Source organism: Galendromus occidentalis, unplaced genomic scaffold, assembly GCF_000255335.2.
Source record: "Galendromus occidentalis unplaced genomic scaffold, Mocc_1.1 scf7180000077522, whole genome shotgun sequence".
In the NCBI taxonomy this organism is placed as follows: domain Eukaryota; kingdom Metazoa; phylum Arthropoda; class Arachnida; order Mesostigmata; family Phytoseiidae; genus Galendromus; species Galendromus occidentalis.
Window position 1 is genome coordinate 532,294 of NW_003805510.1, and position 21,861 is coordinate 554,154.

The 21,861-nt window shown below is 50.5% G+C and overlaps 2 protein-coding genes and 1 pseudogene across 2 annotated transcripts; 1 reads left to right on the forward strand and 2 right to left on the reverse strand.

Moving 5' to 3' along the window:
- Positions 1 to 2,486: 2,486 nt before the first annotated feature.
- LOC114828441 (uncharacterized) lies at positions 2,487 to 4,601 on the reverse strand. Its single transcript, XM_029112626.1, has one exon. The coding sequence runs from the start codon at positions 4,599 to 4,601 to the stop codon at positions 2,487 to 2,489; it is 2,115 nt and encodes a 704-aa protein (XP_028968459.1).
- Positions 4,602 to 8,314: 3,713 nt separating this feature from the next.
- On the forward strand, positions 8,315 to 9,390 carry LOC100907108 (cathepsin L1 pseudogene; annotated as a pseudogene).
- A 2,418-nt stretch (positions 9,391 to 11,808) lies between these two features.
- Positions 11,809 to 21,032, reverse strand: LOC100900793 (adiponectin receptor protein 1). Its single transcript, XM_003747489.2, has 2 exons — positions 18,599 to 21,032; positions 11,809 to 11,865 (listed from the first exon to the last, which is right to left on the reverse strand). The coding sequence occupies exon 1, from the start codon at positions 20,167 to 20,169 to the stop codon at positions 18,664 to 18,666; it is 1,506 nt and encodes a 501-aa protein (XP_003747537.1). The 5' UTR covers positions 20,170 to 21,032; the 3' UTR covers positions 11,809 to 11,865; positions 18,599 to 18,663.
- Positions 21,033 to 21,861: the final 829 nt, after the last annotated feature.

Below are 21,861 nucleotides of genomic sequence, written 5' to 3' on the forward strand. Positions count from 1 at the left end.
TTCCCGGAGCATTATTCCGCCGGGGAGCACGCTCAACGTCGTCGCAATCAATTCTCTGTCGGAGGCTCGTCTCGGCTGAGCTCGGACAGCGACCGCATCTCCTCGGAACAGCTGTGCGTTGAGAGTTAATCGTTGTCCTCTCGGGTGTAAGATCGCAGATATCGATCCGAAAAGTTCCTTGTCGGGAAAACGACGTCGCGTTGCGTGTATTCTTTCTTCGCGCCAGCGACAGAGAATGTTCCATCGGGGAGGAGGCTGATGCTACTGAAGCTCTCTCACAGACATGATCAGGTCCTTTATTCCACTCCTCAATTCCCATGACCCGCGAGATAACGATGGGCGTCGCGCGTCGCCGCCGACTACGGTCTCGAGCGCCAGATCTCATCGGATAAGCTCGAAGCCTGAGTCGATGACCGCTCACCGAATTCGCGACCATGTACGCCTCGAATTTATCAGAGCCAAACATGTGACGGTATATGTTCCCAGATAAGGTTGTCCGGAAGGTGGATACGTATTGTGGGGAGTCCACCTTGCGCGGCACCACGGAAAATCTTCGTAGAATGTCACATGCCGGAGTGTCGATTCGACGTTCATCGACGCGGTTATGTGAATGCTCCCATTCGAAGCGACAGTGAGAGCCTTCTCCGCCGCTCAAGATTCTTCGCTCGAGACAATAGAACCATTCTTTCACGGAGAAGTCAGCCGCAAGTTATCAGCTGAGTTGAGCGAACGAATCATTATGGCCTATTTGGGTACTTAGGCTTCGGCGCCCATTTTTGAGCGAAGATAACAAAAAGAGCCCTGCATTCAGGAGTCGAGCCGATGGAGGAGAAATGAATTACCTACCTGGGGATCCAGGAGATCCCATTCGATTTCCTAGCGACTCGACCGTGGATGCAGGCGAGGAAATCGATTTCGAGCAAAATGATACGCAAAGAATTGAAAAATATGCCCCGGTGCTAAATCGTTCGAGGGGAAAACAAACATCATTATTTGAGATGATACTCACGGCAGGCGATCTGAAGACAGCATGGCGTATAGCCGTATGCATATCGGAATTCCCGCTCGGGTTATTTGAGGTTCTTTTTCGGGTAAGACGAGACGCAACTCGCCAATATTCCTATGAGAAGCCGTACAAGCTCTCGAATACGAAATGATAATACGTCGAAGAAGAGCTGGGAAAACGTGAAGAAGAGCAGCATTATTCCGGAATAACTGTCCCCGACTCTCGGGAGCTCGATTCTAATATTTTCGAAGAGGAACGGTTGCACCGATATGAGGTAGGAAAAAGAGAACGGAACATTCCACCCAAGTGGTTGATACTAGCCTGACATCGATGAAAATATTGCCAAGACAGGCTGTTGCTGAATTCTTCCAACGGAAGACGTGCCTCTGAAACAACCGCGACGGCACAGACAAAGGATTTTCTAGCATGCATGGCTCCGTTCGACATCTTCGAAAACAAGGAGGATCCCTAGGGATGGATGAACAAAATGTAAAGTCTCCAGAGAACCCGGTATGCATGGAGCTCTCCGAGTCCGACCTTTCAGCCTTGCAGGATTCCGTATGGAGCTCCAGAGAGATTCTTTCGCTGCCTCTGCTCGGGAGCGCTGCGGAACTCCTTTCTAGATCACCGCCCCGTCGAAATTCCGGATGTTGCGCGAGAGGTCGCCGCTTATATCCACGGTATTCCAGAATCGAGTTAGAGTAACGGAGACCGAAGGGCACTCGGTGCTGTCATCGAATCCTGAAAACTTCCGGGCGCACGTCACTGACTCAATGGCGTCAATCCGTGGAGATTGCGCGAATGACGGCACTTAAGAGGAATCAATTTATTGGGCCGAACCTCGAAAGACCACTAAATCTTGGCCGACGGATGATCTGCGCATGAGCAGAAAAGTGGAGCGGAAGTTCAGTGCTTCAGCGAAATTCGAATGCTATTCTATTCCACCTCCGCATCCTCCTTCTGACCGCTCGGTGAGCTGATCCACTGCGTCCAGATCGATCCGGAGTCACAGGAATTTCATTAACTACGCGAGGCTTTACAGATCGCTCGAGATCACGAGCACAGGAGTCGCGCTCGTCGATCAGAGAGCGCGAACATCAGGTTTTCACTCAGGAATCCGTCCGAATTGAAGCACTACTTCGCCGACAGTATTCTGAGCGCAGGGTGGAATCTCATGATCGATGATTATGTTCATCGTTCTGGTGTCATAACTAACCTCGAAACTCGAAAACATGAGCATCATTGCGGCGGGAAAAGTTATAAATTTTTTTTTGAATTAATTTTAGTTTTTAGAATTATTAATAACTAGCGCGACCCGCGCGCTGTGCCGCGCCCCTGTGCACCACTTGATAAAAATTCACCAAGAAGGAACAATTTATAAGAACAGACTACATAAGTCAAAGAATCCCGTACAAATGACAACGATCAGAAAAAAGCGACGGAACAGGGACCTAGTCTTCATATGACGTATTCTAAACGATTAAATACGTAGAGCTTTTTTACGTATGACTACAGCGCTCAAACGTTGTTTTACTTCTCTGACTGAGAAAGAATTCGGTCCTCGAACGTTGACCAACAACAGGCGAAGAAAGAAACATTCTTGATTATTCGGATGTACAGTATAAAGACGACCTAAAGCATCGCATGAAAACAAATCCAAATACCCCTCGACCGGTTTACCCTGCTTACGTCGTTTGAAACTCTTCGTCACCGTATTCCATGTGTAGTATCTCGGGACTTCCACATATAACAGAGAACTCGCGAATTCATCATTCGCACATAGCGCGAAGAAGGCAGTCAGGGTTGCTCGCGGCAGAGATAAAACTTTGGAATGAATGTTAGTTGCTGTGAAATACACGCGCTGTCCATTCTCCAGATGCACTGCCAAGTGAACCACGGTTGGATATCTCTCATGAATGGGAAAAGAAAAAATGCGCCATATGGCTTCATTGCTGCTTATGTATCGTCCAATTTGGTAATGTTTGATCTCGTCAATCGGAGCTGAAGGATCTTTCATACCAAAAGCTGCCATATCGCTTCCTTTGTTGATATACTTGCAAATATATTTCATCGATTTCACGGAGTTGCAATATTCGACATTTATATGAGCTTTGAATATTTTTGAAAGTATAGGGGAATGCGGTACGATCCATCTGTTGTCGACTTCGATATCGCTGCTACGCACCTTCAATGTGAAAGTTTTCCCGCCGTCCTCCGCTGAGCGTCGACGATACAAGGGATAGCCATCATTTCCAGTCATAGTCTCTGCGAGTAGTTCCCTCGGATACCGTTTGGTGCAGAACCCATCCTCCATGCAAGGAGACTTGGTGTTGAAAACACCGCAAGGACCATGAACCATATTTTTGATGACTACTTCGAATAATTCAGGGTCTGTGTGTTTATCGGGAATCTCAGCTGAAATAACTTGATCAATTTTATCAGGTGTTATTTTGCTGATCAACCATATCAATATATGCGCGTGTGGCAATCCTCTTTTCTGCCATTCGATTGAATACATCCAACAGCGAGTTTCCCCGAAAACCCGCATCTTTACAATCAAATCCATGAAAGCTCTCAGTTTTTGTTTGAAGACTCGCGCGATCAAATCGTGCCGATCTGAGGCTGATTGTCCAGATGAGAGATGAACTTTGATTTCCTCCCAAGCTGGATTGCATGTTATCGTGATGAATAAATCGGGGCGACCGTAATTGCGAACATACGTCATTGCGTCCTGCGAATACTCATGCATATGGCGAGGACTCCCCATGAAAGTTGCCGGCAGTATCACCACCTTCCCAAGATGATTGGGATCAACATCAGAGGCAATCGGATCTCGTAAATGAACATATCCCTCTGACCGTAACTTGGTTTGATTCAATCGAATGAACAGGAGTCTTTCGGTTTCGATTTTCGCATACATATCAACAATATACTGATGAAATAATTGTCGGCAAAACAGGATATGATTCTCTGCGTTATCGCGTATCATTATCCGGTATGAGTAGTAATTCATGGCACTGACCTTCTTACTGGTCTCTTCATCCGTTCCTGGATTTCTCATTCTCAGATTGAAATGATAACCATCTTCGCCTTGCCAGAATAAAAGCGGATACTGCAAAGCATCAAAGGAGCGATGGGTTTCCGAAACTCTCTTAAGACAGCCGTCTCTGCGACGAAGGACTATGTTTCGTGTGTTGAATTCTTCACCAACAATTACGATAGCCACTTCATCCGATGTTGGCGCATTGAATCGCCCGTCGTGTTCTCCGACTGGCGTCTTATCAGCTTTGATAACAACCACATAGTCATCTGTCGGCATGAGCTCAAGAGAAGATCTGAACACTCGTACTAATTCGTTGTGCCGATGCAGCATGTCCTGTAAATCTGCAACAATCTCACGGATTGTTCCACTAAGGAAACGACGCCTCTGATCGATTTGCTCGTTTGTGTCGCCCATGAAATAAATCTGGAGGAATTGGTGATCAGCCCCCGGTAGCGGCAAAAGAGACCCAGCGCGATGATATACCTGACCTTGTACTTTGAAGGTGGGCATATAACTGTCTCGGATGATTTCCGTCGCTCCGAATGATGTCATTTGGAAACATGAGTTATACTTTCCAATGTTTTTCAAAAAATGTCTGGACTGATCCGTGCTCCCAGATATCAATGTCGCTAAGTGCTCAGGCGTCGGACACACTTCGGGCAACTTGACTTTTCCTCCCGCACAGCACATGCCTGGGGTCTCTTTAGCAAAGAGTGCTCGGCAGGAATTACATACCTGATCCATTCTTCCTATATTCACACCACGGTGCTTGCTGTAATCTATACCAGGGTCATACTAAAAAGCCGCAAGGTTCAAATCATTATGTATGCTACGCCTGACCTGAACATGCCGGGCTCCATCAGCCAACAATCTTTCCACCCGTTCGTCCTCCGTTTCCTCGGAATGCATTTGGAGAGTATGAGATTGGACCCCATCCAAGCGCGGAAGTCTTCGCTCATTCGTTTCATTAACTCGTGTCCTCGAATGCCGCAAACGGTCTACTTCCAGTCTCGCATTTCGACGATCCTCATCCTCTGTCAAACGCGCTCGCGAGTGCCATATTCTGTCAAGCTGCAACCTCGTTGCTCGTTGAGAATCAGTGTCAAGAGCTATCGAGGCCTTCCTTTTAGTCGCACGGCGCGAATATCGACCCAGCCAGCTCCGTCTGCGCTTAGGCGGCATATGTAATGTCTTCGCAAAGGAGCGAGATCAGAGATTATTCCGAAGTCCGATTCCGATCGAATTCATGGAATGTCATCAAAAAATAACGATGTTAAACGAAAGAGCGCGAAACGAAAAAAAGAAACGAAAAATAACGAAGCTCCCCCAAGAGGCAATTTGGAACACGAAATGACTGAATGACGGAAAAGGGGTCCGTTCTTCTCGGATCTGATAGGCTTAAAACCTTCCCAGGTACTACGTGCCTCGTCACGACAAGTTCCAAGACTAAGTTACCTTTAGTTTCCAAGAATAGGCGACCATGACAGACAAGTGGACATTCAATTTTATATATATAGATGGATTATTTTTATTTTTTAAGTGATCGCAAAGTCTCTAATGTCAATATGAGGAGCTCAAATCCAGGGAACCATTGAACGAATGTCCACATTCGCGCCCGGCCGCCCCCATCCCGCGTGATTTCAGATTCGGACAATTCAAGTTTACCGCGAGAGCTTTCCCGCCGAAACTGAACTATTACGACTTGGGAGCATCGATTGGTGCAAGAGAAGGGGGAGTGATTCTCCGACCCGGAGCTGTCAACTGTCAACCAATATTTCTTCCAGACGCGTACGTGTACCATAAGATGTCGACGTTGATCATCAGCGGTAGACACTTGGGGTAATAATTCCACGGATAAGTATGGTGCGCAGCAATTGGGGCGACTGTCCGCGCTCCTTCTGGGTCCGATTCTCGAGATATTTCTGGCCGTATTCCCTGTCAGATGCTTTCCGCTGAGCTCGTCAATTATGAATTGGCATTGCGAACACCTCGCACATCGCACGACGTGCTCTTAGAGACTCTCCGTGGGGAATGAGAATAAATTCTCGGAAACCTTCGTCGGGCACACCTCCCCGTGAGCTCCGCTCGCACAGACGAAATCTGTCTCGGGAGCAAAATCGCTTGAAAGCCTCTATGTTTGTTCTCTTTCGGCACTCTTGCAGGCGCCTCTCCGAGCCACCTTTGCTCCCTGCCTATGGTAAGCGCCGCAGCGATTCCAGATGCTTCGCAGGAGAACTGTACAATGCTTTCTTCGCAAGCCATTCCGCTGTGAAGGAATTCCATGTCCTCGGATCTCCGTCCCGAGGGATCACTTTGAATACCGCTAGAGTTGGCCTCCTTTGTTGGCCGCTTGCTTGCCTGCTTCCTCGCGGGTAATATGAGGTCGACAAACAAAGCGGAATGTCAAGCGAAACCAAGGACAGCGCGTCTCAACTCGGGGGTCGGCTGAGATCACGATGCATGACCCGCTGTGATTGTGCGCTGGAGCAGCGATATCAGCCGGACCGTTTCGACACGAGATAAGACTCTCAATCCGAGGAGCGCAGTTGATTCGACCACGCATAGTATTGCAGGTATTCGTTCCGCTGATTCTTCTCCCTGCTTCAAACATTTATATTCGGACCAATAAATGTCAGTAAATGACCAATAAATGACCAATGAACCTCTGCGTAGTATCTGCTAAGTATGTATCATGAGTCGAGCCTTCTCTCTATCCGACAAGACCGGCTGAGTCTAATGACACTACTATACATAAGACCGTCCCAGCTCACTCGAGTTATTCTCATTGGGTTCGGGGAGATGGCTTGTCGGGGTCTCGACTCCAGATGCACTGAGGGAAGACCGTCACGGACATGGTATCCTTCATGACTCGATTCAATGAGAATCTTCAGGTGAGAAATCATCCCCATCATGCTGGACTCGCTCTCTCGATGGTGGAATGCCATAGATTATTCGCGCTTCTAACAAGTTGCACTCTCTCTAATAGTTCGTGGGGCTGGTTCCCGGAAAAGTCTTCCGTGAGTGTCGCTTCCCTGTATGACGCATATCGAAGTGAAGGTTCTCTATATGCTACAAGAAAGAGAAACCGAAACTCGTCGTGGAAGGTGAGCCCGCCGATGTGCGGGGGCAGCGGCGAAGGAACTTAGTTGAGAACCGACCGTCCATCTAGACGCATTGAGTCGACCACGACGGCTCCGGTGGAAAAACCGAAATTCAGTTCCGTCATTCCGAGATCCAACACGCCAGCGCCCCGAGGACAAGGGAAGGCTGCATGCATTTTCCATGGTATCGATTAGTGCCTCATAATGTGATTTTCAAGCTAGGCCTGCCGTGTTCGCGCTCTGATTCAATATCATCCGACCCGACGAGACCGAACATGTCACATGCTCGACGGGAAGAGTAGTCTGATGGTGCTCCCAGAGTATCTTATCTGAGTTATCTGAGGAGATTCACCATACGCATGTCCGCGGAGAGTGATCCCGATCGAGCAAGGCCGTGCGCATGTGTATAAATGAATTGATCGCGAGCGGAGAGACCTCGGAGCTTCACGACTATCACGGAAGACTCTTAATTAAGCGAGGGTCGATCGCCCGACTTCCCTTGGCTTCGAGCCTTTCTGTCGCCGCAGAGCGGATGCGCCAAGCAGTTGAGTTTCTGACGAATCCCAGCTGGGCGATCCCCAACGACAGAACCGTGCAACGAAGTAAGATCCGGGTCATGGCCAAGCCCATCCTCATACATTCAAGCGAAAAATCCATAGGGATTTCGGGAGGAGGCAGAGGGACAACGAGAGGGAAGCCTCCGATTCGAGGACGCTCGTGCAAAGAGGAGTGGCTTTGCGGTTATCCTTCTCTCATCGTGGTTTTTCAACCTCAGTTGTTTTTGAAATGAAGATTCTTCCCCTAAAGAATAGCCCACAAGGCCGCGCCGGCTCGCGGCGTCGGAGCATTCCGTGCGCGTAGAGTCCGTCCTCTGACGGAATATTCGATGCGGACACTGGAATCGGAATACTGAGGTCAGAAGGGAGGCATTGCAGGCACCAGGGCTGGTCAAGACATCGATCTTTCGAGCAATAACAATAAAACCCTGCAAGGTCGCATCCCGCGTTCTGAACTCCATTCATTGTGCTACTGCAGAGTTGCGCATCACTCCAGCGCCTCGAGGCTGAATGTCGAGGCAGACATTGATCGAGCGCCCTTTTGTAAAGCCACAAACCTCGTGGAGATGCTCCTTAAAAGACCGCCGGATACTTAGGACAGCACACCCTCCCGGAAAGATGAGAGCTTTCATACCTCTTTTCCTCGTTCTCGGTGCTGCCTCTGCCAGCGATGTTCTCCACGCCAAGTGGAGTAGCTTCAAGGCGAGTCACGGCAAGGAATACGCCAGTCCGGCTGCCGAGGCTGCGCGCCTCGAGGCTTTCAACTCGAAGCTCCAACAAATCGAAGCTCACAACGCCAGGTTCGAGAGAGGAGAGGTCAGCTATTTCCTCGGTCTGAATGCTCTGTCAGATCTGACCGATGCCGAGATACGCGCTACGAAGCTCGGAGCTGTGGTCGACGAGGAAATCAGAGCCGGTCTCAACGCTTCCATCTCCGAGGTTACGATGCCCAACGCCCCGGAATCCGTAGACTGGAGGGGTACGGCCGTGACGTCGGTCAAGAACCAGGCCAGCTGTGGATCATGCTACACTTTCTCCGCCGCAGGAGCCATCGAATCCACCCTCTTGAAGAACTCTAGGAAGAATTATGATCTCTCCGAGCAGCAGCTCGTTGATTGCACTCTGAACCGCTATATCCACAACATGAACTTCGGATGCGGAGGTGGAGATCCCGCGACCACCATCCAGCACGCCCTCCGCCATGGAATCTCCCAAGAGCACGAATATCCGTACAGATCGGGCAACACTCAAACTCATGGTAGATGCTCCTCGACCAGCGGCTCCGTCAGTCTTAATAATCTCCGTCTGATGCAAGTCAAAGCTGGAGATGAGAACGCTTTGGCCAATGCGGTCGCGACCCACGGCCCGATCGCCGTCACTCTCAATGGAGAGAACTCTGATTTCTACAGCTACTCCGGAGGCATCTACAACAATCGCTCTTGCCCCACTCAGATCAACCACGCTGTTCTGCTCGTCGGCTACGGTTCCAGCAACGGCCAACCCTACTGGATTATCAAGAACTCTTGGGGAAGCACCTGGGGCGAGAATGGCTTCATGAAGCTCGCGAGAGGATCCAACCGTTGCGGAATAGTTTCTGCTGCCTCGTACTACGTCGCCTGAGAGAATCCGATTCGATTCAGCGCGGAATAAATCTCGATTTTTCCTTCGTTGGCAAGGACAAGTGCGACCGCTTTTCCGTTCCAGGGAGACTAGCGATATGGCGATCTGCCGCAGAGCGCTCATACTAAATCTATGCGGGGAATGAGAGAAAATGCAATGATACTCTGAGCGAACCAAACCCGGTTCCGATCGGCTCCGATATTCTTCGTCTCATCTTGAACAGGCTCAGAGCGAAGCCTGATTGTTTTACCTCATAATTATACCGTTATTGGGTAGAGTGGGGGTTTTCCTAATCCGTCTCTTTTGTTTCTCGAGTCTATCGTAGCTCCAGCCTCTTCCGAATTGAGTTGAGATCTTTCGGGCCCCATTCCTCCGCGGGACCTGTTCGAGCTCTCCTCATGAGTCATGACTAGTGCTGTGCGCCGTATACAGGACGAGGCGCACGGCGCCATGGCGCGCCGCGGCGCTTAAGCATTGAGTATAGGACTTGCAATGCTCGGCGCGGCGCACAGCTCTGGTCATGACTCATGACCATCACCTCCCTGGTCGCCGGAACTCAAGTCGCCGAGGAATTCCGCAAAAAACGACCGCGGTGACTCATCTCTTCTTCCGAGTAACGGTCGGGTTATCCTACTGCGATGGAGGTCTGCTTGTACCAAGGTTTGAACCTTTCCAAGGTTTGGGCATATTACGTCAGAGTGTGCGGTCGCGTAGAGGGGCACTCCCGAGGATTGAAGCATTTCTTGCCCACCATCGTCATCTTTGATCGTTTGCGATTCGCCAGAGTCTAGAGCTGCAGAGTGCAGAGCCGCAACGACGCCGCTCGCGCGGGAGGCGGTGTGGGTTCGATCCCTGCTGCCGGAAAAATATGCAGGTACTCGGCCTTGATCCTCCTGGGTACATTTGCTCTATGGATCCGTCCTCGGAAGCAATGTGAATAACAGTACCCGGGACGTTAAACCTTGGCTGTGTGGATCAGCCCGAAAAAGTTTAGAGTCTAGAGCTCACCCCACTATAGTAATTGTTCTTAGGACTTCCCAGCCATTAAAGTATGTATAATACAATTGTGGATCCCCGTCACAGCTACTATTCTCTCCGGGAGTTTCTGCAAACGATGACTCGTCCCTAATTTACGCGAGAAACGGACCCGCGAATCCGAAGATTCATCCTGCTTATCTAAAAAAGTCTGCTCCCACCCGGTATATCTTGGAACCATCTGGGGCTCGAGATTCGCAACGATCAGATTATCTTGACTCCGGCTGCCCGTGTTAGTATAGTCTGGATCTTCCCCGAATTAGTTTCTGGGTGTCGAGTATCTTCGCCACATGGGACGCCGACGGCTTCGCCCGCTGGGCTTCCTGCCGGGTGGGACCTTTGAAGCGAGTTCGTTTCTGTGAACAACATACTGGGACTTCGCGGGAGGTCGGGTCGGCAGCATCAGAATTTCTTTCCAGCGGCTCAGGATCCTTCTGAGACTTCTGGGATTTTTTTGGGGGGAAAATAGAACATTTTATTCTCAATGGACCGCTTCCCTACGAGTAATTCTGATCGATCGACTCCGAGAAACTCGGAATCTCGCTGACCTGGGGTATGGCGCATCGTCAAGTCTCTTGACACCAATCTCAATGATCAGAAAAATCGTTCTGATGACGTCAGACAGATGCGCCATTGCAGCAAGACGTCGCTGAATTCCAGCGTCTGCGACGGATTGTGCTCCGGTTCGGACGGATTTACTGGAGGCAAGGGAGGAGCCTGAGAAAGAAAAACTGTTTTTCCACGAAGAATTCCGCGTCATGCTACGCATGTTCGAATGCTTCCAGCGGCGCATCTCCGAAACGAGTCGATGGTGTGTTTTCTAATCGGGAATGAGACAACAAGGAGGGATTTTCCAATCACTTATGGCACGAACGAGCTCTTTCGGAAAATTTTCCCTGTCCCAGGGCGCTCCAGTGTTCCCTTTGCCGGAGGCTGTCTGATCCCTGATTCCCCATATACACTCAACGCATCTCCTACCAACTGGGGCTCAGTAAGGAGGAAACCGAGCTTGGATGGGGTCGTGTAGATAGATATCGACTTGAGCCGGGGTTCGTCGATGGTGGAAACCGATTATTCCGAAGAATCTACAAAATCACGCGAACGGAGCGGGCCCTGAGCCGAGGTCGATGCAGGGGCGAGATCTGACGTACCGTATACAGAAAGGAAAATTGCTTTTTTGACAGTGAAAGTCGAAAACGAAATAATCACCGTGTCCCTGGTATTGTGTCGCAACGCGATTCTCCCGGCCCCAGAAAGAAAACGAAGACACGATTTTTCTTGAAAAGCATACAAGTCTTTTGATTGTTTCGGTCCTAGAGTTGTCAACATCTCAAGCTCAAACATGATATTTACAAAACATTAACTTCCCCTCCCCACTCAGTCTATTTAATTAAAAACTTCCCCCATCGTCGATACGAATGCATTGAGTTGGGCTGGCGTCAATTGAGCGAATTCGTGTCGGTGGTTCGACCACGGAATGGATGATGTGCGAGTCCGAAATGCCTGTAAAGACAAAATATGCAGATTACCAATCACGTGCGCATGAGGAAACTTATCCGAGAGTTTTGAATCGCTTGTCTCCCACGGCGAATCTCCGAGCCGCTCTTTATTGAGACGCTCCACGGTGGTGGAAGAATCTATAGATGATGATTCAAATAATTATTTCGTTCTTTTGTTAAAAAGAAAACAGCAGCTCTATGCAGTCCGGTATGTGAAGTCGGAGCTCTGCGACTTGTACATGACACTATATTGGGTCATTCTTTCGTTCGGTTGGGAGACCCTATGCTACGCTTATCAGTCTGAGTTAGAGAATCCTCGGACACCGATGGCCGGCGGTAGCTCCACGCCGCTCGACAGGGCGTCTACCAAGGTTGACTGCTGAGAAGCGGAGGAGGAAAGACGCAGACTAGCATCGGCATTGACCCAATGCTGAGCAGCAGATCCGAATCTCCGTTGCGTAAGGCTGCGCCCATCGGCGGAGCTCTGCGGCGGCGCCCAGACACGCGATGCTTACGCGTTTTCTGTATCCAAGCCGCTCCAATTGCTTTTCCGCGGAGAACAAGAATCATCTGCGTCAGACAACAGATGGAAACATCTGTGTCATGAGAGCGATTATATCTCTCGCGTCCCATCTTCGCAGCAGGAACGAGTTCCCTGGCTTCACCGGAGCATCTTCAATCGGTTCACGGTCGGGTCCACGTCATTCGATGAGCGAAATGGAACTTTCCGTCCTTACATATCGATGGAGCTTAGCTGACGCATCTCGGATCGGTGTCAACTGAATTCCTGCTTGAAGCGCAGAGCCAGAGTATTGGCCGCTCCGGCCCGTCATTGACCATCCTCCGGAATGGTCCGAATTTCCATGCGCGCTGGGAAATGTCGTCGAGAATCTCGAAGTATTGAACATGTTTGGTCGATATTTGGCAGGGCTCCCGTGAGATGGCCATGCATTGTATCGCGGAAACCTCGCCTGAGAAGCCGTACAGGATCACGTAACCCGACTTATGCAATCTGTCATTGAGCTGTACCGACAAGTCGAAATGACCTTCTCGGCTGAGATGTATTCCGATCGACTCCTCAAGCAGTCATCGGTGTCAACGCGAATATTCTTTCATCGAAAACTCTTGACAATCCCGTCCGCAAGCCACAGTCCGCGTCGCCGGGAAGCTGGAGCTCACTCGGGCCTCGGGCTCAGAGTTCCCTCTCTTTCGACGCGATTGCAGAAATTCCTTCGACTGCGATGAGATATTCTAGCCGAATATCGCGTCGGGCTTCGTGTGGCTGCTTCGAGTCATAAGAGATGCTAGCAGCAATCGACGGCGTCTTGGCCCAGCCTGGGGAATCCGCCCTCGATTTGGGAATTTGTCTGGGAGCTGCCAATGGCGAATCCAAGACTCGTGCGCAAGGAATAGTATTGCGACCTTCGCTACGGAGTCAGCACAGCAGAGGCTCTCGTGTTCGAGGAAAAATAGAGACTTCTCGTAGAAAAATAAGGAGGTAGCTCCGGAGGTACCCTGCTCCGCCGGGAGACGTTTGTCTCGCCTTTGAGAAAAAGCACGAATATACCCGAAGAATAAGGCGAATGCTCGCGCTTGACCTATCAGAGCGCGCAACATAAGACTGGAGTCCGTGTAAAAACTCCGTGAACGCGATAGCTTCGCGCAGAAAAACTTTACTAGTGAAGATACGGACGGGGAGAATTCTGACAGCCGCGTGGGTTTTCGACAGCTCACACGAGCTCCTCTTCACAGGAGAGATATGGCGTCGGAAGGTTGCCGTCAGATGATTGCTACGCATTTTTCATCAGCCGATCGGGCGGTTCGGACTAAGGCGCAGACTTTCATCGACAACGTTTCAGTCTCGAGCAACTCATGTACCAGATGAGTCTTCTCTTACATGAAAGCTTCCTTCCGTAAGAACCTCCTAGCACGCAGGGGCTTCCTCTCAGAATTCGGACGGACTTTGTAGGGCAGTCACCTTTGATTCCGTTGATAAATGAACGAAAATCACTTCCTGCCGGACATCATTATACGAGCGAGTAAAACCTCTACAGTCGGGTCGACAGAACCCAGGAGAGTGTGGCGTCCCTCCAGAGATAATCACGCGGATTTTGTTCTCGAGATTTCGTGAACTTCAATAGACATTTTGGATGAGATTCGGGAATCATTAGACGGCCTAAATCAAGCTTCACATCGTTAAGTAGAACTGACAGGGAGCACACTCTGCGGATTGACGATGGTCTGGTGGAGACAGCACTCATTCCGTTTGCTTAGCGCCACAATTTCCACACGACAGCGACCTACGGCCAATGCTGACCAGCTATTGGAAATAGCTGAGAGCTCTCTGTCATCGCTATCCTCCCCACGACGGTCTTTTTTTCTGTGCGGACGATATTTCAATTGTGTGAACTTATACATACACAATTAGGCCGATATAATGCGAGGTTGAGGCTCTGGCTCAAGATCAGGGGAGCTGAACATTGAATTGAACATTAAAATCCAGATTCTGCGCCTCGAGAGATAAGTCTTGTCTAAGGGAGACTGTCACGGAAATTGGAGTGCGCCTGCATTCGCAAACATGAGTGCTCGGATATATGGATTTTCGAAAAGCGCGCTATGGCTCTACTCGGCTTCTAGCTTCACCATGCTCCCACCATGGCTTGCTGAATAAAAGGAGACGGAGAAATGACAGAAACAAGTAGCGACATTGACCTATTGGTTCACCACGGATCCGCATCTCCATTGCGTAACGCGCCGCCAATCGGCTGAGCCCCGCGGCAGCAAGACACGCGATTGTCATTCTTTTTCTGAAAACATGTCGGTCGATTTGCTTGGACCTACCGCGAGTCTCCCAGTCGGAAAACGCTTAGTGGGGAAAATCATGCCATGACATTGATGGAGCCGAATCAAGCGCTCTATTTCACGCGCATCATACTCATAGCACATCACCGGGAATCGATTAGCCATGATTTCGCTCGTCTTGGACGGGAATCGATTCGGGAGAATTCCCCGGAGCCGGGTGCCAATGTGGAATCTCTCTCCCTGTCTTCCATAAGGTGCAAACGATGGGAGGAATCTCATTCGGGTCCGATTCCGCATGAATCTAGAGCAGAATTCCATACGGCTCCTGGTAGGGTACAGCTGGGACGAGATACAGAATTGTGTATATTCGGACGAAATTCGTACGTAAGGATTTGAAAAATCCTCGCATCCGCGAGGATCGCATGAGAGCGGTGCGGCGGTCGCAATCTGCCATCGTCGATGATCTCTGCTGCTTTGGTTCAGAATCCGCACGACTGTTGCGTCGGAGTCGCTTTCTCTTCGACTGGTTGCACTGATAGTTTTCCGGCGTCGTAAGCAGAGCTGTGGACTGGACTGGGATGCTCTTGCAACTAGAGCCAACGTGCCCGGGAATAAGTAGCTCCCACTTAGAGAGTATTTGACTGTATAATACGAGAGCATCACTCCACCCTCGTCAGATATGCGCCTCCTGTCGGGAAAAGTGGGAAGCCCGCATATCACTCGGAGCTGTCCTCGAGATGGGATAGGCTTTTTGCTTGTCAATTCGTTTTAATTTCGCTTCACTCGAGGGGCCGTAGCCCGTAGCTCCTGTACTTCGTGGCCCTCCAAGACTTGGCCGTTCTCAACATATTAGTAGAACATCATTGACATGATCAGCTCATGCCGTAAAATGGTATTCCCTCATTTCCAAGCGTCGAACATGTGGCGAATCGTAAGGCAGGGAGGAGCCGAAGCGATGTTACGGTAGTACCCGAGGAGCCTCTCCGCAGGATGGTCACCTGAGTCCGAAAACTTTGACTCGTCGGAAGACCAGTTCTTGGCGCGTTGGAGGCGGTTGTACAGGAGCCAAGGCTTGCCAGAGAAAAGACGAGCGAGTGGCTTGTGACGCATCTACAGCGCACACAGAAGCGGATGCAGTACTGTGATAAGGCCTAATGCCTCGACGTCAGAATTTTCACGCTCTCCGAATGACGCATGAAGTGAAGCCGCTGGAATCACTCGAAATCTGACTCGACAAGCTGATCTGGTGCATCCTTCTTAATCGCACACAGATCGAACCCTAATCTCAACGGAGAGAATTCAGTAAGGATCTCGAACATCTTCCTCTAGAGTCACATCGATGGCGTATTCCCAAAGATCCACCATTCTGGTCGCTCCCGCCAGGCCAGCGATATACCCGCGAGGTCAATCATTCGATTTCTGGCGGATTGCAGCAGAATTTCGTAAACTACAGAAATTATTGATACGAAACAATGAGAGCCACAGGTCTTCTCTTTGAGAATCATTGCCCGGGCGGTCGTTAGGCGGTTAGCGAAGCGCTTCATTGCATCAAGAAATGCCTTCAAGGAATCGCGGACCTGGGCAGCGACGGCCCCCGTGCAAGTTCCTAGGTTTCAGTAGCCCAGCCGAAGAGTTCAGCGGCATCTTGCAACGTTTGTGGATATCTGATAGCCCGTCAATTGAGTGGACTTCACCCTATAAACAAGTTCAACAACCTGAACCTGACCGCCAGATCTTGCGCAATGGTGTTTACATCGAGGTATGCTGACGGGATACCCTCTCAACAATTCCACCGGGCAGAGTAACAAAAATTATATGTCAGTTTCGGATGTTGGCTTCGATGGTTCCCGAAGGAGCTCATTCTGGTGCTACCTCTCGCCAGATCGTTTTCTGGGACTTCCCGAACCTGGATCACGACCAGAACATGTTGAATTGACGCTACCAGAAAATGCGACAGTTCGACAGTGCTTCGGAGATGATGAACTCATTCAGAGGGAGGATGGAATCTGCTAGCCGGCTAGGAACCGACTTCCCATCGCAAAGAAGTCAGTTCAAATAATCGCAGAGATAACCAGCATCGCGATGTTCAGGACCGGGGGAGCGAGTCAAGAGCAGCCGTCGATTCCGAGCTCCCGAAAATCTCAAGTCCTGAACGGATCGGCTCCGGACACTGAAGATGCGTCGAGCTTCCAAACGGTCCGAACACTGAATGATGATTGGCAGCTAGCACTCAAGTCCCATTATCCGTCCCCGTATCCGTTATCGAGCCGACGATACCAAATTATTGCATAAACAGCCGGAGGAGCTAGACGGAGCTTCCGTCCCATGTGGAAAACGCTCTCACACGATGTTCGCGCCGTCATTGAAGAGGCAGAATATAACTTGTGAGGCAACTTCTCTCCGCAAGTCCTTGTTGCTGCCGCTAGTTCCGTCGCTGCCTCTATCGGGGCCAGTCATGGCACGGCATTGCTGACGTTTCTTCATCGGCAAGCAACAAAGACGAGAGGGAGAAGTTAGACTTAGCCTATTTTCGGAACTTCTTTCTCTTTCGATTACAGATGCTTCTACATCGTCTTTAGCGGAACTTTGAGCGGCGGCGCGCGGCGTCGGAATTCAAATGCTGTTCCCCCTGACTCGTCGGAAAACTCGTGTTCGGGCATCCGATCGCGTTTTGATTTTGACTTGTATCGATGACGGACATTGAGGGAATCTGAAGAACGAGAGAGCTTCAGCACTGATGAGCCGAAAGACGCTACGAAGTGCGCTCCGATGCCTCTCGGGGAACGTAATGGGTTTTTCAGTGATCGTGGTTTCCACCTCTTCGGCAAAAGGAGCCAAGCGATTAGCGTCCGCGATTAGCATGCCGAGATCCGTGATTACTAGACGGCGAAATTTTTCATCTTCATTCATGGAAGTCGCAGGAGTAGCCCGTCCGGGAGAGCTATGCGGAACTTCCCAGAACTACGAGGAAAGAGTCGAGCGCATGAGCGGCCCATGATCAGAGTATCCTTGTAAGCACCGTCGCCGATCAAATTATGCTAGGAGCCACTCGTTGACATTATCCTTCTGACTCGCTATGTGGCTTCTCTTCAAGGAAATCATGGTCGGGATGAGCTCACCAGAAACAAGCGAATTATCCCTGGCGGTATACCCGCTCCGCAGACGTATTTTTTTCCTCGGTCTGGCAAGTTGAGCGATGAAGCCCACACGTAGCGAGGACGATTCCCCCCGACCCGAGAGTTGAGGTCAGGGAGATTGAACCATGGATCGAAGCTCCAGCGCTCTATCGGAACAAACCCTTTCGATAATGATTCAGCTGGCCGTACCCTGTCCCAAAGAGCTCGAAAATAGCAGGAAAGGACATTCTATCATTCAGAGCTCAGAAAAATTGGGCACTCGCTCAGCGACAGACAGGCTTGAGCCAGCTGCCGATTTAACTGAAAACGTCGGCGTTTCCAAGCTGGGAGGGAATCGGGCACCTAGAGCGTAGGGAACGCATGTTCTACATATGTTACGAAATGACGCGCCGTGATCCCCCCGAGAGACGATTGCGGAAGCGTAATGGATCGCGAGATCGGGACTTGAGCGGCGTAACTTACGGGGAATATCTCGGATTTTCTGGACGATCGTCGTGGAATTTAAAACTCCATCGCGCTCTATAAGCAGTGATACCGAATAGCAAACATTACAAAAACTGTCTGAGCTCAAGGATCACTTCGAAGTGCGTCGAGATGGTCGCGGGGCGAGTTATTTCTGCTGACGAGACTCATTACGATTCCGCCGCGGCACAGTCTCAGAAAATGAGACTCGATATCCCTTCATCGCCGACCGATGGTATGCGCTGCACAATCATTTTTCCGTCGCTATTTTTCGACACTAAATTTCGCCGGTATCAAATCAAAAAGAGTCTAAATAAATTTTCAAGTTCAACTTACATGAGTGGTCGTTTGGAGTTGCTGCCGATTAGGGTGGTGCGCATCGCTCCGATACACCACACTGTTCAGTTGAAGAAATTCATGATATGGACGTACGACATGCTGATGAAGGGCTCCAGTGTTGAGTACATCGAGGTTTGGCTGCAGTCTGTGGCCATCAAAACGTGCCGCCGGTAGGCTAGGCCGTGGCAGCCCCAGTAGTGGGCGAGATTTCCAAAAACGACACAGATGTGCATGATTTGATGACTATGTCCAGCGTAGTCGAACTTTCCCGGCCAGTACTTTTCCGGAATACGAATAGAGTAGAAGAGCGCCCCAACCACATATGAGATTACCATGCACGCGAACCGCAGAAGATGGTGCTCGTTGTAGAGAGTTTCCACTCCGTAGATCATCGAGAAATGAACAACGGGTAGAACGCCGCAAATCATTGCGTACGATATGTACACGGCCGACCTAACGCCTCGATACTCGGCATGAGCGAAGCTATCGTTCAGATTCATTTTTATCGTCGCTAACGCGCTGACAGTCCCTAGAAGGCCGTAGAGACACCGCAACGCCGGCTGGTCGTAGAACGTATAGTACAACCACGGGTAGAACGATCCGAAGATCAGAATTGTGATCCCGGTGAAGTCCAGCTTACACGTTATGGAGCACACTCGGTTGGAGTGGCACGCTAGCGTGTGATAAATAGCCGACATACCCATGCAGCCGATGGCGGAAAGAAAAAAAACACCAAATGCCAAACGATCGTAAATATTCATGTGAGGGATCACGTCCGCCGAAAAGAAATAGATTGCGTACATCGCGAAACCGAGAGCTCCCAGTCCGTGACTCCAAATGTTACCCGTTTCGCTATGTAAGTGAATCACAGATCGGAGGCAGGCTTTGTAACTATAGGCTGGCGGTCGGTGTCCACCGACGATGAACTCATTGTTCTTGAGCCACATCGGGAGCTGCGAGTGCAGATAGAGTCCCGACTGGCTTCGGGGTCGGAACGCGCGACTCTTGACGTTCGGCATGCACGGCGCGTACTCCGAACCATCCGAGTAGAATCCGCTGCTCTCGTCGTCGTCGTCGACGTCATTGTCTTCTTGGTCGGCGAGAAAGCCATCCGCAACGGTCCTCGACGATACCGAAGCCAGTTTTCTGCGACTCAACACTGTTAGCGTATCGAGAGTTCGATGTTGATGTCTTCTCATTGAGGACAGGGTATCCACAATTCCTTCGTCGTCCGAGCTCATCACAGATGTGTTGTCGTCTCCCGTCGGAGCTTTGCGCTGCTTATCGGTGGTAGTCCTCCCGTCGAGCGTCGCCACCGTCACTTTTTCTGCTTCGTCTCTCGACATAACGCTCTTCCCCATGGAATACATGAATTCCGCAATATTTCCGAGTTCCGACATAAAGTTGGTCGTAGGAACGAGCTCGTCGATGCTGCTGAGACTGGGGACGTAGATGCATTTCCTGATCGACTTCAGGCGCCGTCGAATCTCGAATTCCACGAATTTTTTCGGAAGAATCTCATCCCATGGGGTCAGCCCTGGTCTTTTGGCGATTTTCGTCGGAGCCATTGGCAACAGTCGAGCACCCAGGTTCGAATGACTGTCGAGCGACCAAGCGACTGACTGACGGGCCGACTACTGATTGGCGGACCGTGGCTCCCGATCGAAACTGAATTACCGTCGGAACAGAAACCCCGCGGTCTTATAATTTCGTCGTCAACCGACTACTCAGAGATGAGATTCCACCGATGGCTGCAGCTGTTCGAATTCCTCTCCGCAGCTGACCGCTCAAATGTTAACGAATGTCTGGTCGCTTAGCGGGAACGGTCGACACGGTAAAGGGCTCCACTAAAGAATGTCTCTCTTAGGAACACGATGTGAACTTTCAAACGCTGGAAAGCTCCAGGTGTTCGAGTTGAAACTCCGAGCTAGAATCTTCTCTGCGGTTCTTCTGCGCGCCCTCCTTCACTCCGAGAATTCGACCACTATCAACATCACAGTCGAGCAGTGCAGTAGCAGACGTTCTACCTCACTCACTGACTTGACGGATGGACGGACGGAAGGACGGGCGAGCGGCGGACGACCACCACTCGAGCGACCCAGTGAGAGCCACCGAACGAGGTAGCTGCCGATTTCCGCCGTCGATCGCCGACTTCCCTCACTCGGCTCGATAAGAGCTGCTGCTCGTTGAAAACGTAGGACCGAGAAACATGCAGGCGATCACCGGAGCCACACCAACACTAGAATCACTGGAACAACGACACCAATATACGAACGGCAGCACGATCAATGTCGGCTGGTCGTCGTCGTCGGCGCAGCTGGCAGCAGCAACAACGATGCTGTTCTTCCTTCTCTCCCAACGGCGGCAGCGACAGAAACGGCTGCAAATGCAATGCTTCTGAACCTAGAAGACAGGAAGCGAAGAAACCACCGGCGACTGCTGCTGAGTAAAGACTACGCACAGACAGAATCGGTGCTCGAGATTGAGCGAGTGAGTAAATGAGCGAGTGAGTTGGTGGCTGGGTGAGCGAGTGAAATCAGAGCCGCGGGATCCTCCCGGCTTGAACAACAGTTGCGGGAACATGAGACCAATCTTGCAAATGCTATCGAGGAGCTTATCTCAAGAGAGCACGTCCTCACCTCAGTACTTGATTATGTTTAATTAATCTACCGATTGCTCATTCGTTGCTTGTATTTGTCTCAGGATACCAATTCCTGGAACTCCGTGCAACTCATTTGACGGCCCCGAGTCTTCCGATTGTTTATGATCTCGAATTATTGTGAACAGACGGTCGCCCAGCCGAGTCCGACCCGTTCACTGTATCGAGTGGTCCAAAACTTCTGTATTCAGGCGGGCCGTGGCGACGACTTCAATGCTACAGTCTTGAGCGCGGCTCCATTCTGGCTCGGCTACATTCTATCGACGTGACCTTCTACTCGCGATCGGGATCTGAAAATTGGCTTGAACTGGCTCAATCATCCGCCTGGGCTTATTTGCCAAGATTCTAATCACGCATCAGTCGCTGTGATGATAACCAGTGATCAGTATCTGGTGGCCGCCGCTGATAAAACCATTATCTCTTCTCCGTTTCCATCCGGAAATACGGAGTGGATGCGACGCTCCGATGACTCGGATCGGCGCGGAGTTCCGTCGATGACGTTTTAGCGTGGAAAACATGTGCATCAGCCGCAAGATTCTTCCGAATATCAGCTGATGGGACCTGATCGCTAGGCCTCTGAACTTGAGAATTTTCTCCTTTT

Coding starts and splice junctions, on each gene's coding strand:
- LOC100900793 (XM_003747489.2), bottom strand. CDS start 20,169: ATGGCTCCGACGAAAATCGCCAAAAGACCAGGGCTGACCCCATGGGAT.
- LOC114828441 (XM_029112626.1), bottom strand. CDS start 4,601: ATGACATCATTCGGAGCGACGGAAATCATCCGAGACAGTTATATGCCC.